Raw genomic sequence first — 15,823 nt, 5'->3', positions numbered from 1 at the left:
TGATGTAGTACATCACAACATTTTACTTCATTTACTTTCAGATATAGGTCTCCATCAGGTTGTTCTGGATTGGTTCTCTAAATTTCTATTGTCTCATTCTTATTCAGTGAATATTGAAAGTGATATTTCCAATCCCTGGTGGCCTCCTTGTGGGGTTCCCCAAGGCTCTTCACTTTCTCCAATTTTATTTAATCTCTAAATGACCACACTGAATATTTTAAGTTGTCAGCTTGGGAAACGCTATTCACCTATTCGGATGATATCTTTACTGTTTGAGATCGATTCAGATATTTCCAAACTTCAAGCCAGGGCTCTTTCTGTCCGGATGAAGTTTAATACAACTAAAACTAAACTTCTGTGGTTAGGTCCAAAATTGGACTATCTTCCTCCTACTGTAGTGTTGGAATCGTGGGGCCTCTTTGCAGATCGAGTTCTCTTCTAAGATATTGTGAGTCCTTTTTGATTACTCTTACCTTTAAGGACCAATAAATTCCCTGGTCAAGAAATGCTTTTTTAGTTTACGAATGTTGAGGAAGGTTATACATCTTTTTCATCATCGACATTTCTGTTTTTGTCAATCAATCATTATCTCAACTAGATTATTGTAATGCTATCTTATCTTGGCATCACAAAAATCTGTCTCCAAAGATTACAGTTCATCCAGAATACTGCTGCGAAGCTGATTTTTGGGAAAAGTAAATTTGACCATATTTTGCTCCTGAGTCTTCATTGGCTCCCGGTTTATCTTAGAATTATGTTTAAATCTGTTTTTTATTAACAAGAAAAACCACACAGCAACAAATGCAACACAGCAGACAAGAATTATGATGATACAGAACCGGGATTCCTCCCAAGAGGACTGGGCTCTGATGTCCTCCCAGGGTACAATGCATCCCAACCCTCAAACCCCCCCCCCAACAGACCCCCCCTACTCCCCCACCCACCCACCCCTATTCAAAAAGTCAGACAAGTGGGGCAGGATACAACTGCAATCTGTTCAAAATGTGACTATGACTCCAGGGAGGCAAAATGTCCAAATAAGGAGACCAGACACGGACAAAGTCTCTGCTCCTAAGACGAGAGGAGTAAGCCATGGCTGCCTCCCACCTCAAAAGTTCATGTAATTTATTCCTCCAATACCAAAAGGAGGGAGGAACATCAGCCAACCAGTAATTAAATATACATTTTCCCCCAGGATATAACACTTACTTAAAAACAATTTCTCAGCAGAGGTATAAACAGAAAATGTAGAGAAATGAGCAAACAACATATGAAATAAAGAGAGAGGAACAGGAACTCATAACAGACCCTGAAGAAAGGAAGCCAAAGCCCGCCAAAAGCTCTGAATACTTTCACAACTCCAAAGGCCATGATAATAAGAATTCACTTCCGTGGTACAGGTAAGACAGTATTGGGTAGCGACACAACCCATATGGTAGGCCCGACTCTGGGAGGTATACGTTCTCAACAAGGTCCTGAAGTGGCATTCTCGGATTTCAACACTATGCACCAAAACCGGGATACGTTTAAGACCTCGTAGCAAAAATTCTGCCCCAAGCTCCTCCCCCCAAATCCCCCTGCCAGGCCGCCAACACACAGGAAAAATCCCGAGGGGGCCCAAGGGCACCAAGCTGTGCTTGAAAATAGGAGACTGAGATCCAAGGCTCTGAATCCTCCTCCCCCTCCAAGAAGGCACAAAAACGAAGCCCAAAATCCAAGGAAAGGGAATCCCCAGGGAGGGAGTACACATAATGCTGCAGTTGACAAGCAGCAAAAGGAAGGCCTGGAGAGGAAAGACCACGCTGCAACAATTCATCACAGGACAGGAGCTTCCCGTCATCTCTCAGAACCTGGTAGAGAAATTCAACACCCCCTGCCCACCAGCACCCAAAGACCGAGGGGAGCAACCCCGGCAGAAAGGCAGCCAACGGTGACATGAGGAAGTAAACGCCGCCACACCTCCCAAAGCAGGTGAAATAAAATACTATGTTTACTGGGAGCCGGCACCTCCGCCAACCTGGCTTGAAGAAGAGAGTGGAGATGGGCAGGATAAAAGTAATCACATTCCATGGAGGTGTCAGTATAGAGAGTGGTACCCAAGACATGCCATAAAAGACACGCCTGATTATAAAGAGCAATATTCGGCACGCCAAAGCCACCTCGATCCCAAGAGCCCACCAGCAATTGCCACCGCAACTTAGGTTTCCAGCCCCCCCAACAAAACTTTGATGATAAAGAGTAAAAGGCCTGGATGTCCTTAACCAAAAGATACAGAGGCAGCATCTGCAAAACATAAAGCCACTTCGGAAACAAGACCATCCGAAAGAGCTGTATGCGCTCCATCAGGGAGAGCGGGAGATCACGCCAAGTAGCCAGGACAGAGCCAGTAGTGGCGAGCAAACGAGCTACATTCAGCCGGTAAAGCTCCCGAACGTCCATAGATAGCTGGATTCCCAAGTAGCAAAAAGATGAGTTGGCCCACTTCAGCGGAAAGGTTCCCCCCCCCAGGACTGCAAAAGATACTCAGTAGAGGCCAGTGGGACTCCGATTTCTTCAGGTTCAAAGCAAATCCAGAAAATTCCCCAAACTCCTGAACACTCTCTAAGAGAGTAGAGAAGGATTGATGCGGGTCAGTCAAGAAAACCAGGAGGTCATCAGCATAGGCCGCAACCTTAAAATGAGTGGCGCCCAGCTGAAGGCTGCTGATGTCCTCATTAGATTGCAACTCCCGAATCAAAGGATCCAAATAAAGCGCAAACAACAAGGGTGAGAGAGGGCAGCCTTGACAAGTGCCTTGACGAATCGGAAATCCGTGCCGCAAGGTCACTATACAAAGCCTGGATAGTATTGAAGAAAAAGGGACCCATCCCATACGCACGCAACACAACAAAAAGGAACCCCCACCGCACACGGTCAAAAGCCTTTTCAGCGTCAAAACTAACAAGTAAAGCATCCATACCAGCCCTCTCCAAGGCGAATAGGATAAGGCGAAGGTTCTTAGACACTGGCTGGTCAAGCATTAAACCCACCTGCTTTTCCAACACCAGGGTGGGCAGCACCCGGGCCAGGCGATTCGCCAGCACCTTAGCCATCAGTTTTGTCTCGAAATTCAGCAAGGATATAGGTCTATAGGACTCCGATAGGGCCGGATCCCTACCTGGCTTAGAAAGAACGATAATCTGAGCTAGATTCAAATAACACGGCAAAAAGCCCTTGGCCACGCTCAAATTAAAGATCTTAGACAGCAATGGAGCGATCTCTGCGATAAGTAGTTTGTAAAATTCACCGCGGTAGCTGTCCGGCCCCGGAGACTTGCCCAATGGGCTAGCTCGGATCGCTCTAACATAGCCGAGTCTTCCATAGAGAGACAGGGCAGATCCATGCTATCGAAATAGACCCTCCCATGCTATCCAAATCGACCCTCCCATCGAGGAGGTCCAGGCCCGGTGAGGCATATAAGTCTGCGAAAAAGTCCCACAGAATACGACTAATATCCTCGGTCATATGATGCAGCGCTCCCCGCAGGTCATGCAAAGCTGTGGCACCCGCCGTTCCTCGGTAGGGCCGAGCTAAATGGGCCAACAGCCAATTACTCTTATTGGCAAACCTAAAAAGCTGAAATTTATAGTGATCCCTAGATCGCTGAGCTCCCCGATGCAACAGCTCATTTAATTCCTGCTGGGCCTCCAAAAGCTGTCTCTTGAGTTCCAAGGTAGCGCGACTGGCGAAGTGCCGACGCAGAACCTGAACCCTACGTTCCAACGTGAAGAATTCATCTTCCAGAACTCACTCTCCTCCACACATAACTTGATCCTCGGAGACTTAAATCTCCACTTAGAAGATCAATCATCCAAACAAACAACAGATATACTCTCATACCTCAACACTTTATCCTATCAAATTCTCAACCCAGAACCCACACACGAAAAAGGTCATCAACTCGATATAGCAGCTTATTCATCTCCAAATCAAAACGCACAAAACATCTACATCTCAAACGGGTCCTGGCACCCTACTCTATGGTCAGATCACTACAAATATTCATTCACCATCAATTGGGCTCAAAATAACAACAAACCCATCCCAAAGAAATCAATCATCAAGATCAGACCGAAAATCGAACCTCACACATTCTGGAACACAGTCGACCCCGAAATCGACCCCAATAACCCCAAAGAATTCATAAACAGTTGGCGGACCCTCAGTGAATCTACACTAAACGAACTAGCTCCAATAAAAAACAAAAACAAAATAGACAGACCATCTAATAAATGGTTCGACGACGAACTTCTACAACTAAAAAGAAAATGCAGACAATTAGAAAGGACATGGAAAAAACAAAAACACAATCACATTAAAGATGAATGGAAAATCCTAATCAAACAATACAATACCAAACTGAAGGAAAAACAAAAAAACTACTACTCCAAAACTCATCAGCACCGAAAAACCAGACACAAGAATACTTTTTAACATCGTAAGAAATCTCACTGATACCAAACCATTTCTCGCCACCCAAGGAAACCAAACTCCCACAGCCACCCAATTAGCAGATCATTTCAAACACAAAATCATCACAACCAGATCCACATTCAACAACTCAAGAATCAACATAGAAGAAATACGAATCAATCCCAAAACAGATGAAGCAATCCCAGCAGACAGGATATGGACAAACTTCCCAAAGATACAATGGTCAGACTTGGACAGGCTTTACAAAAAATACAGCAAATCCTCATGTGACTTAAACAACTGTCCCTCATACTTATTAGCAACAGCTTCCACCAAATTTAAAGCTAGCCTCACACTATGGCTTCAAACAACATTAAGTGAAGGTCATTTCCCACCGGAATTAGGAGAAATCATAATTACACCTATCCTAAAAGATCCCAAAGGTCCTATAGATAATCCTGCAAACTATAGACCAATCGCTTTAATCCCACTATACATTAAAATAACAGAAGGCCTTGTCGCACAACACCTCTCCAACTACCTTGAAGACCATCACATACTACATCCATCACAATCCGGATTCAGATCCAACCATAGCACAGAAACTCTACTGGTATCACTATTAGACATTGTCCGACAACACCTCAGCAAAGGAAACAAGCTGCTTCTCATTCAACTCGATCTTTCTGCGGCATTCGACCTAGTTGACCATCACACGCTACTCCAGACATTAGACGCAATAGGAATCTCAGGTAATGTTCACAAATGGTTCCGAAGCTTCCTCAAAACACGAACATACAAAGTCAAATCAAAAGAGCACATATCCGACCCATGGTCAAACCCATGTGGAGTACCACAAGGATCACCATTATCACCCATATTATTTAACCTCTTCATAGCATCCCTAGGCATAACCCTAGACGCCCTAAACACAGTATCATTCAGCTACGCGGATGACATAACTATCCTCCTCCCCTTTAATATTCAAGACCCATTATCCACAAACCACCTGAAAATAATAATGGAAACGGTAGAAAAATGGATGTCAAGTCATAAACTAAAACTGAACTCGGAAAAAACTAAATTCCTACTACTAGAGAAGGAAAAAAAACCATCTCTCACAGAACTAGAATTAAATACAATCAAGTACCCAATGCAAAGTACACTCAAGATCCTGGGAATACAACTAGACAGAAACTGCACAATGCAGTCTCAAATCCACAAAATCATCCAAAGAGCTTTCTTCACAATACGTAACCTAAGAAAAATAAGAAAATTCTTCAACAAAGATCAATACAAGATATTAGTACAATCCCTAGTACTAAGTATTGTAGATTACTGTAACAGCCTATACCTATCATGCCCAAACTACATGATAAAACAATTACAGACAGTTCAGAACACAGCCCTCAGAATCATCTACTCACTCGGCAAATATGACCACATCACCAAAGCATACCTAGACTCACACTGGCTACCAATAAAAGCAAGATCCCAGTTCAAATTCTACTGTCTTCTATACAAAGTAATACATGGAACAGCCCCCAGCTACCTAAACAACAGACTACACCGTAACCTCTCACACAGACTAAGGAGAACTCAGAGCCTATTCATTCACCCCCCTCTCAAAGGAACACGACGAAAGAAACTATACGACAGCCTTTTAGCGACACAGGCAGCAAAGATCGATACTACCATCACCAATCTACTGACCAAATCTATAGACATTAAAGTATTCCGAAAAGAAATCAAAACTCATCTCTTCAAAAAACACTTCCCATCATCATAACCTCACAAAAGTATTAGAAAATGCTCTCACGACCACCCCATCACCACCACCAGCAACACCCTGAATCCGGACAGTATTATCTCTATTCGTCTAAACAACCTATCACTATCTACTACCTGCTATCAATTTCTCCTGGAAAAGTCCAGACTAACAATTGTAACTGGACACACTCTTGATTACATGTACTGCAATGCTACTGGAAATGTCCAGTCCTCTAACTTGTAATCCGCTTAGAACCGCAAGGCACAAGCGGAATAGAAATCACTAATGTAATGTAATGTAAAATGGCCCGGTGATGTGTTTTTGCCTCAAAAGCCATAAGCGCCATGATTTCTCCACGTAAAACAGCCTTCGCGGTCTTCCAGTACAGGACTGGATCCTCTCTAGCATGTTTAAAATCCCCCCACTTGGCCAATAAAAAATTATGAAATCTGATGTTCCGATACAAATGACAAAGGAATTTCCACTGGGTACCACCCCCCCTGGAGGGCCCCCAAAGCCAGCGCAGACCCACCCAAGCATGATCCGAAATTTCAGTAGGGCCAAGTATCGCCTCCTGAACTGCCGGAAGCAAATCCTGGGAAATGAGAAGAAGATCAATTCGAGAGAGCATCCCATGATCCCTAGAAAGATGAGAATAGTCCCGCTCCACCAGGTGCAAAACCCTCCAAACGTCCAGTAGGTCCAAAGAAGAGGCCAAAAGCAGGGCCCCAGTATAAGCCTTAAGTGCCTCCCAACCCGCAGAAGAAGAACGATCCAGCCGCAGATCAGGGACCTCATTAAAGTCCCCTCCCGAGAATCCCAAATTGCAACAAGAGATTACGCAACTTCCGAAAAAACTTGGCAGAGGGGTTATTAGGAGCATAGATATTACAGAAGAGCAAGGGCTTATTGTTAAGAGAAACAGAGGCAATAACATATCGCCCCTCAGGATCCCGAAGAACCCTATGAATTTGCAGATGAAGGCCTTTGCAAAAGAGAGTCACCACTCCGCCCTTCCCTCCCAGAGCTGGGGCCTCCAAGTGTTCACCAAAGCTTAGCATGCTCCGCAGAGGATAACCGGGGCTCCTGCAGAAAAACTATAGAAGCTATGAAACTATGGAACTATAGAAACTATGATTCAACAATTGTAAAATTTTATATCTCTTAATAGGAGAGTGAATCCCCCCCACGTTCCAAGAAATCAGGTTATGTTCCAGGGAAAACCAAAAAAAGGGAAAATAATGATACAAAATATCCCCATAGTACCCGGCCAGAGGAGTGTCCCAACCTCCACCCCTCAAGCCTCAGCCAAAATCCAGAAAAGCTCCTACCGCCCACCTGTCGAAACCAAGGAAAACCCCTCCCTCCAACAAAGCCTCACCGAACCTGCCCCACTCCCCCCATCCAACTCCCCCTTGCCCCCCCACCCCCTTTCCAACCCAAACCATGCCCCATACCATACCCCAAAAGGCGCCACTTGCAGAAAGCAGGGTACGCCCGCTACAGACTCCCCACGGAGCGCCCCAAGCCCAAATCGCACACCCTCAATACCCTCAAGACCAGGGGATAGAAGAGAGCCAAGAAATCATAGGCCTCAAACAAAGGTGAAACAGCCAAGGCCGCAAAGCAAGGAAGGCCTCCAAACCTCAATTCCGAACATACAGTCCCGAAACACACCAACCATGCAACAGCCATACACTCTCCCAAAGGACCAGCCAGACCAAAAAGACCCCTGCTCCAAACTCAGACATCCTTTCATACTCAGGCACACAACAAGCATATCCCACAGCTTCCCCCACCATGCCATACGTGCGCCCCCCCTTCACAGACATTACCAAGAAGCACACAACTACTCCCTTCTCCCACATAACAGATGAAAACAACAAGAGGAGGGAAGGAAAAAGGCACTAAAATCCACTCTCAGAGGGTCCACCGAAATGCCAAAGTCAAGGGATACAAGCCACTCAAGGAAGCCAGCGCTCCAGATAGAAACCCTCCAAGGCTTTCAAAGTCACAGGCACCAGGTGCAAGCCCCCAGCAATAGTCAAGGCAGCAAGCAGAGACCTCCGCGAGATCACAGAGCACCCTCTGGGAACTTTTCCTCAACGAACCGCTGGGCATCCTCGGGCGAATCAAAATGATGTGCCAGATCCGCATGCATCACCCTCAGCCGTGCAGGGTACTGGAGAGAGAAGGGAACACTGCAACGGACGAGGCTGGAACAAAGGGGAGAAAACTTGCAATGAGCCTGGGAGACCTCCGCAGAGTAGTCCTGGAAACAGAGGACCGATTTGTTGTTGTAGCGTAGCTTCTTCCCCTGGCGCAGTGCCCGCAGCACCTCCATCTTGTGACGATAATTGAGAAGGCGGCAAATAACCACCCTCGGGCGATTCACTCCATCTCTTCGCTGCCCCAGCCGATGTGGCCATATGATGAATAGCGGACACAATTTCTGCGGGAGAGCCAAGGACTCCATCAGCCACTTTTCCAGGAAGTCTCCCAGATCAGCTTCCACCAGAGATTCAGGCAAGCCCACCAGCCGAAGGTTATTTCGGCGGGACCGGTTTTCAAGGTCCTCAACCTTAGCCTTAAGTGCCGCCAGAGAGGAGGAGTGCCCTGCCTGTTCCTGAGTGAGCCGCTGCACCGCGTCCTCCGCAGAACTGACCCTCTGCTGCGTGTCCCGGTCCTCAGAAGTCAGCGCTACAAACCGCTGATCCAGGGTGTCAAGCTTGTCAAGGATTATTTGCAGCTTGTCGCCCAGGGTGCCCTCCAATGCAGCCTGTACCTCGGCAGTGACCTCGGCAACCCAGAGGGAATTGGGAGTTTCAGGTGAGGCGGGTGCCACGTGCGTCGCCATCTTGGACTCTGGCTGCTTCCTCCTCTCGCGGTCCGGCTTCGTTATCCTAGCGGCCATCCCCCTGCAAACCGCAAAAAAGCCTGCAGCAGGACCTGTTCACGCTTCCCCACTCGAAAGCGCCAAAGGCAGGGGCAAATTCACTGCTCAATATGCTGATCTTTAGCGGGCATATAGGAGCTGCGAGATCGCCCTGCTCACAGCCCCATGCTTCCGCCGGAAGTTTCCCCATCTTAGAATTAAATTCAAGTGTGCTTGCATCTCTTTCAAAATTTTATATCGTTGGATTTTCCTTTGCAAGAGGCATCCAACGATTCAAACTCTCCCTTCCTTCTAGTAAAGGAATTAAAGGAGTTAAGATCTTCAGTTAATCTCTGGCTTTTAAACTTTCTCAACTATAAAATGAACTCCTCTTAATTCCGAGTAGTCCCAGTTCTTTCCAATCTTTCCGTAAATTTCTAAAAACTTTCTTTTTGCCAAACATTTTGAAAACTAATTTCTTTGAAACCTTTGCTATTACTTTTTTTTAGTTTTTATTTAATCATTGTAAATTTTCTTTAGTTTTTATCTAATTGTTGTAAACCGAGTCGAGCCTTCTTAGGTTGATGACCCAATATATAAAGTTAAGCTTTAGTTTAGCTTAGTCTCAACAAAGTCCTCACAGTGGTGTGTCTCAGTGTCCAAGTGGCAGGCCTGTCGTGTTTCAGAGCCCATGGATGCAAAGCTTCCCTTACTTCTTATCCAAATGTAGCCAGATTCCTAAAGAGGGTACTAAGGCTCAGACCAAAGCGTTCCAGACCATAGGCCATTATTGAGATGGCTTAGGGCAATCCACTGCTTATTCCTAGGATAAGCAGCATAAAATCTGTTTTACTACTTGGGATCTAGCTAGGTACTTGGGACCTGTGTTGGTCACTGTTGAAAACAGGATATTGGGCTTGCTGGGCCTTCAATCTGTCCCAGTATGGCAATTTTTATGTTTTTAAGGCCAGCGAGGCAAGAAATTCTCCTGGCGCCATAAAGGCAATAATTGATCTTACTGTTTCCATGCAGAAACATGGTATCTTGAGAGCCACATTGACCGATTTCAGATCCAGCATTGGTTTCCAGTCTTCCGAGTCTCATTTGAGTACAATGAAGTATATGGAGTATCTGCTAGAGCCCGATTCTTTGTTCAGGACGGCTTCTATAGCTACTAGATCTAGTAGCCTCTTTACTGTCACTCAGGCTCAGACCGCGTTCTCTGGCTTCCCTGCTTTAAGGGTCAAAAAAACTCAACTTTGTACACATTCTGAAAAATTTCTAATGCCCAGCAGTCCGATGTGATCTTTGTCCATGTGTCCCAGTAAACTGACAACCCTCCCTCCTATCCTTAGAGGTACAGCTCCTGACTTAGCGTCAGAACTGTTTCATGGGGGGTGTTGTGGAGCAAGATCTGGAGGACTGGGGATACTTAGTTCTCCCAAATGTCTTTCTTGAACTTTGAAATGAACTCTGGACCAAAAGACCATCTGAGTACTGGCAAAAGCGCCAAGAGCCACGAAAATTAGCTCGACCTGACCCCCTAGGGGCCCTTGGTCTGCTGTCAGGTAAAGACTTCAGCTTTTGGTTTTGCACACTGGCTATAAGATCATCTAGCTCAGTGTATCGCAAAGCGGCAGATTCAAGGTGAGCCGGTGCCAGTTGACTGTCTACAGAACGTGCCTTTCGCTGTGAGAGGCACGTTCTGTAAACAGTCAGCCGGCGCCATTGATGCCCCTCCTCCAGGATCCGCCACCGGCAAAGTGACAGGTTCAGGGTTGCTACCAGAAGGCCTCTGCACATGCGTGGATGTCAATGTGATGATGTCACACATGCACATGACATCATCGCATTGACGTCTGCGCACTATCGGATGCCTTCCGGCTGCAGCACTGGGTTTAGTGTGCAGGACACTGATTTAGTCATTTACGAAAGAGCAATTGACCCTTAAAAGGTAGTTTGATTAGCATAGTCTTCAAGAATGAATCTCCGACCCACTGATCAGAGCATTCTGTGGGTGGAAAAAATATATGCAGAACCCACTGGTTGGATGAGATGCGCACCCAGGCCTGTAGGAACACTGAGAGTCTGCCCCCGATATGCGGAGAGACCTCCCTTGGCCTGGCGTTGTGCTTTTTTGGCAGAGGTAGTCGAATGGGAGGCGGAAGGCTGGTAACGCCTGGTGCCTGAGAACCTCAAGTATATGACTCCTAAGGAAGGCATGGTGCCAAAATACAGACCATGTCGGGTCCTCCTTGCCCATATTAGTTTTGTGCTACATTGGAAATTTATACAGTTGCCTTTGTTTATTTTTATTAAAGACTTTTTGGTTTTCCTGTATTCATTCAGATGCTATATATTTTTATCCACTGTTTATCTTGAAAATAGTTGAAACTGAAAACAAAGGTTCCTAATGATTTTATTTTATTTCAAATCTTGTCATACCAAGTTTGAGTGCTTAAGCATTTCTTGCCCTTTTTTTTTTTAAATTTGAAGCTATGATTTGGGCATTGAGAATCGAGATGCCACCAATGACAAGGTTACCATTGAAGCTGCAGAAGCTATAAAAAAGTACAATGTGGGTATCAAATGTGCTACCATCACCCCTGATGAAAAAAGAGTGGAGGAGTTTAAATTGAAACAGATGTGGAAATCTCCAAATGGAACCATCAGAAACATCCTGGGAGGCACTGTCTTCAGAGAGGCCATTATCTGCAAGAATATTCCCCGGCTGGTGTCTGGCTGGATCAAGCCTATCATAATTGGGCGTCATGCATATGGAGACCAGGTGAGTTATTCTGTTAACTCCTGCACGGATTTACTTTTACTAAAATAAGGCGAACTCTACTGTATACCTAAATCCAAAACCCTTCCCTAAAATCACAATAAAGAACTAATCCAGTATCAAGGCTATACTGTGTAAGTACTGAGTCTTTGTAAAACTTTATACATACTCTGTTTACCTCGACTTTGGTTCTAAAGGTATGACACAACTATACTCAGCACTTCATGTCCTGTGAGATATGTCTGAGCAAAAAGCATTAGCTACTTAAAACTATTTTGTACTTTCCTGATGCTGTTTATCAGATACAGATATCAGGTACATTAGCTAGAGTGGGAGCCCGCCGGAACAGTTAGGGAATAATGCTTGAATACCTGAATAATTTGTAATCTGCATAGAATTGTAGGATATTCGGAATGTAAATTATTAAAAATAAAATAATAAATAAATAAATCAGATATGTGTTGAGCATGAGAAATCTCTTTGCATTGAGGCTCCTAGTCCACAAAAAAATCAACCGTATGGCACAGCAGTTGTGGTCATGTCTGACAGTAGTTAAATTTCTAGTTTTCTTATCCTGTGGATTATGTTTGCCAACCAGCAGATGGAGAAAGAGAACATGTTTATGATCCCTGCCCTATAAGGACACTCTGCAGCCTGAGTGCCATAATATTTCTTTGTCTCGCAGATGGTGATAAGTTATATCTTGCAGCTTTTGATGATAAAGGTCTCCTTGCACAGTTGAACTGAAGCCAGTTGAGCAAGGGGCTGTTTGAAGTGATTTGTTGTCTTCATTTGAGAAGATTCTTGAAGGAGTCCCTTCCCCCTCCCCAAACAACTTTAACATTTTCTGCTCTCTTCCTCCCCACCTTTTTTATTTTTAGAGAGCTTTAAAGAAATCTGCCATTATTTGTCTAAGATCAGCAATCCCCGTCCCCGCAAACGATCTGATCCTATCCACACAAGCCTTGAATAGTTTTATACTGAACTACCGTACTTATATTAAAGTATAAAAAGAAACAATATTCTGTACAATTGTCAATTTATAAATCAGCGTCTTCTCCCCACTCTCTCTTCCCCATTTCCCTTTAGCGTCCTCAGCCTACTCTCTCTCCACTTCCCTTCAACACACGCACATAAAAACAAGCAAGCAATTTTATATCATTTTCATTCTATTCATGCATAGAAATTAAAGTCTAAATAATGCCAGTCGCATAACAAAACATTATTTTAGAAAAATAATTCCCTGCACAGTCAGGCCTGCAAGGATTACTAGATGTCTTTCAGCAACTCCTCTTCCTCCCCCTTACCTTCGTGGCCAAGTCAAAATGATCTACCAACAATAAATTTTTAAAAAACACAAAGCACACTGTGCACAGAGAAAATGTTAATTATCATTTATATTCCGCGGGTTTTCAAAGAGGTCAAGGCAGATGACTTTATGCAATGTCACCTCAGTAACAACTATACAAAAATAGACAAATATGCCCCCTCCTTTTTTACTAAACCGCAATAGCAGTTTTTAGCGCAGGGAGCTGCTACACTGTTCTCGATGCTCATAGGCTCCCTGCGCTAAAAATCGCTATTGCAGTTTGGTAAAAGGGGGCCATAGTGCAAAATATAGACGGCAAATATAAATTCTCAAAACAGACACATTTTGATTACTAAATTGAAAATAAAATCATTTTTCCTACCTTTGTTATCTGGTAAGTTCATCAGTCTCTGGTTGCACTTTATTCTTCTGACTGTGCATCCAATATTTCTTCCCTTCTTTCAGCCTCTTGTATACTTCCTCTCCTACAGACCTCGTTCTCTTCCCCAACTTTTTCTTTCTTTCACCCTGCCCCTTCTTTCTTTCTCTCTCCATGCCCCCTTTCTTTCTGTATGTCTGTCTTTCTGATAGCATTCTCGGAAATCTTGCTGGTACCTAAGGCTGATGAGAAGAGGCAGATGGAGCTTCAAGCAGTTAACGCGTGGATGCGGCGCTGGTGTGAGGATTCCACTTTGTGTGCAACTGGACGGCGTTCTGGGGGAAGAGCAAGCTATACAGGAAGGACGGACTCCACCTCAGCAGAGACGGAACGAGGCTACTAGCAAGCAACATCAAGAGAGAAGTTGAGAAGTTTTTAAACTAGGAAGCAGGGGAAAGCTGACAGTCGACTAAGAAAGAGAGTCGATTGTTCGGGAACCAGTATACCCAGAGGATACCGTGCAGGAAGATAGAGGGGAAGACTCACCGGAGGATACCGCACAGGAAGATATAGGGGAAGGCCCACCGGATCACAAGTAAGACAGATTGAAAGGGACACAAGAGGGAAGGAAATGCAAGAAAGGAACGGGTCGTAAACTCAAATGTATGTACACGAACGCATTGTGTAAGGAAAAAGATGGGTGAATTAGAAGCTATGGCACAAAAAGATAACGTTGACATCATCGGCATCACAGAAACATGATGGACTGAGGAAAACGTCTGGGACACTGTGCTACCAGGATACAAACTATACCACAGAGACCGAGTGGCTCAAAAAGGTAGGGGCATTGCCATATACATCAAAGAGGAAATTGAATCTGCTGGAGAGAACACGCCACAACTGACGGATAAGTTAGAGTCTCTATGGATAAAAATTCCAGAAACAAATGGACTGGAAACGAAGATTGGCATCTACTACTGACTCCCAGGGCAGTCCAAAAAAATTGATTGGGAAATGACAGACAAGATTAAGCGCAACTGCAAGGGAGGCAACGTAGTTATCATAGGTGACTTCAACTATCCAGGGATAGACTGGAACCTAGGTACCTCCGGCTGTGCTAGGGAGACCAAATTCCTGGATACTGTAGGCAATTGCTTCCTGGAACAACTCGTCAAGGAAAATACGAGAGGAAATGCAATTCTGGACTTAATTCTAAATGGACTACGAGGACTGGCACAACATGTAGCAGTAGAAGGGACGCTGGGAAGCAGTGATCACAATATGATACGCTTCGACCTGGATGCAGGTGGGAAACATCGGTCCAAAACGACGGCCATGGTGCTGAACTTCCGAAAAGGGAATTACGAAGGGATGAGACTCATGGTGGTGAAGAAGATTAAGAAAAGGATAAGCATTGTAAAAACACTAGAGCAAGCTTGGTCCCTTTTTAAGGACACAGTTACCAAGGCGCAAAATCTACATATACCGCGTATCAACAAAGGATCCAAGAGGAAAAGAAACAAAGAACCGGCATGGCTCACTGTAGAGATGAAGGAAGCGATCAGAGAAAAGAAAACTTTGTTTAAGGAATGGAAAAGGTCAAAAACGGATGAAAACTGGAATAAGCACAAACAACATCTACGCAGGTGCCATAAGGCGGTAAAAGGGGCCAAAAGAGACTACGAGAAAAAAATAGCCAAGGAGGCAAAAAACTTCAAGCCATTCTTTCGATATATTAAGGGAAAACAACCCCTGAGGGAAGCGGTGGGGCCGTTGGATGACCGTGGAATAAAGGGAGCGCTAAAGGAGGACAAAGAAATCGCCGACAAACTGAACACATTTTTTGCGTCTGTATTTACCGAAGAAGATCTACACAGCATACCGGAACCCATCAGGCTATATGCTGGAAATGAAGACGGGAAACTGACAGGGTTGACGGTCAGTCTAGAAGAGGTATTCAGGCAGATCGATAGGCTTAAGAGTAATAAATCCCTGGGATTGGATGGCATCCATTCGAAGGTCATCAAGGAGCTGAAAGGGACTATAGCTGAACTGCTTCAGCTAACAGCCAATCTGTCGATCAAATCGGCAAAGATTCCGGAAGAATGGATGGAGGCAAATGTTACGCCGATCTTCAAGAAAGGGTTGAGGGGAGATCTGGGAAACTACAGACCAGTGAGTCTGACCTCGATACCGGGAAAGATGGTAGAGGCACTGATAAAGGACCGCATCATTGATCACCTTGACGGACA

At 44.8% G+C, this 15,823-nt stretch overlaps 1 protein-coding gene across 10 annotated transcripts in view; it reads left to right on the top strand.

The window, feature by feature from the left end:
• IDH1 (isocitrate dehydrogenase (NADP(+)) 1) overlaps positions 1-15,823 on the top strand; it is a 201,082-nt gene that overhangs the window by 63,109 nt on the left and 122,150 nt on the right. For 9 of the 10 annotated variants that reach the window (XM_033946017.1, XM_033946018.1, XM_033946015.1 and 6 more), the window contains one exon: positions 11,595-11,886. In XM_033946017.1, coding sequence (XP_033801908.1) covers positions 11,743-11,886 — 144 coding nt within the window. In that variant the 5' untranslated portion in view covers positions 11,595-11,742. Of the gene's footprint in view, positions 1-11,594; positions 11,887-15,823 lie in introns of those variants that run through there. The other variant, XM_033946019.1, reaches the window with a different exon arrangement.

This window comes from Geotrypetes seraphini, chromosome 5 (genome assembly GCF_902459505.1).
Source record: "Geotrypetes seraphini chromosome 5, aGeoSer1.1, whole genome shotgun sequence".
In the NCBI taxonomy this organism is placed as follows: Eukaryota; Metazoa; Chordata; class Amphibia; order Gymnophiona; family Dermophiidae; genus Geotrypetes; species Geotrypetes seraphini.
This window is presented reverse-complemented; position numbering and strand designations above follow the sequence as displayed.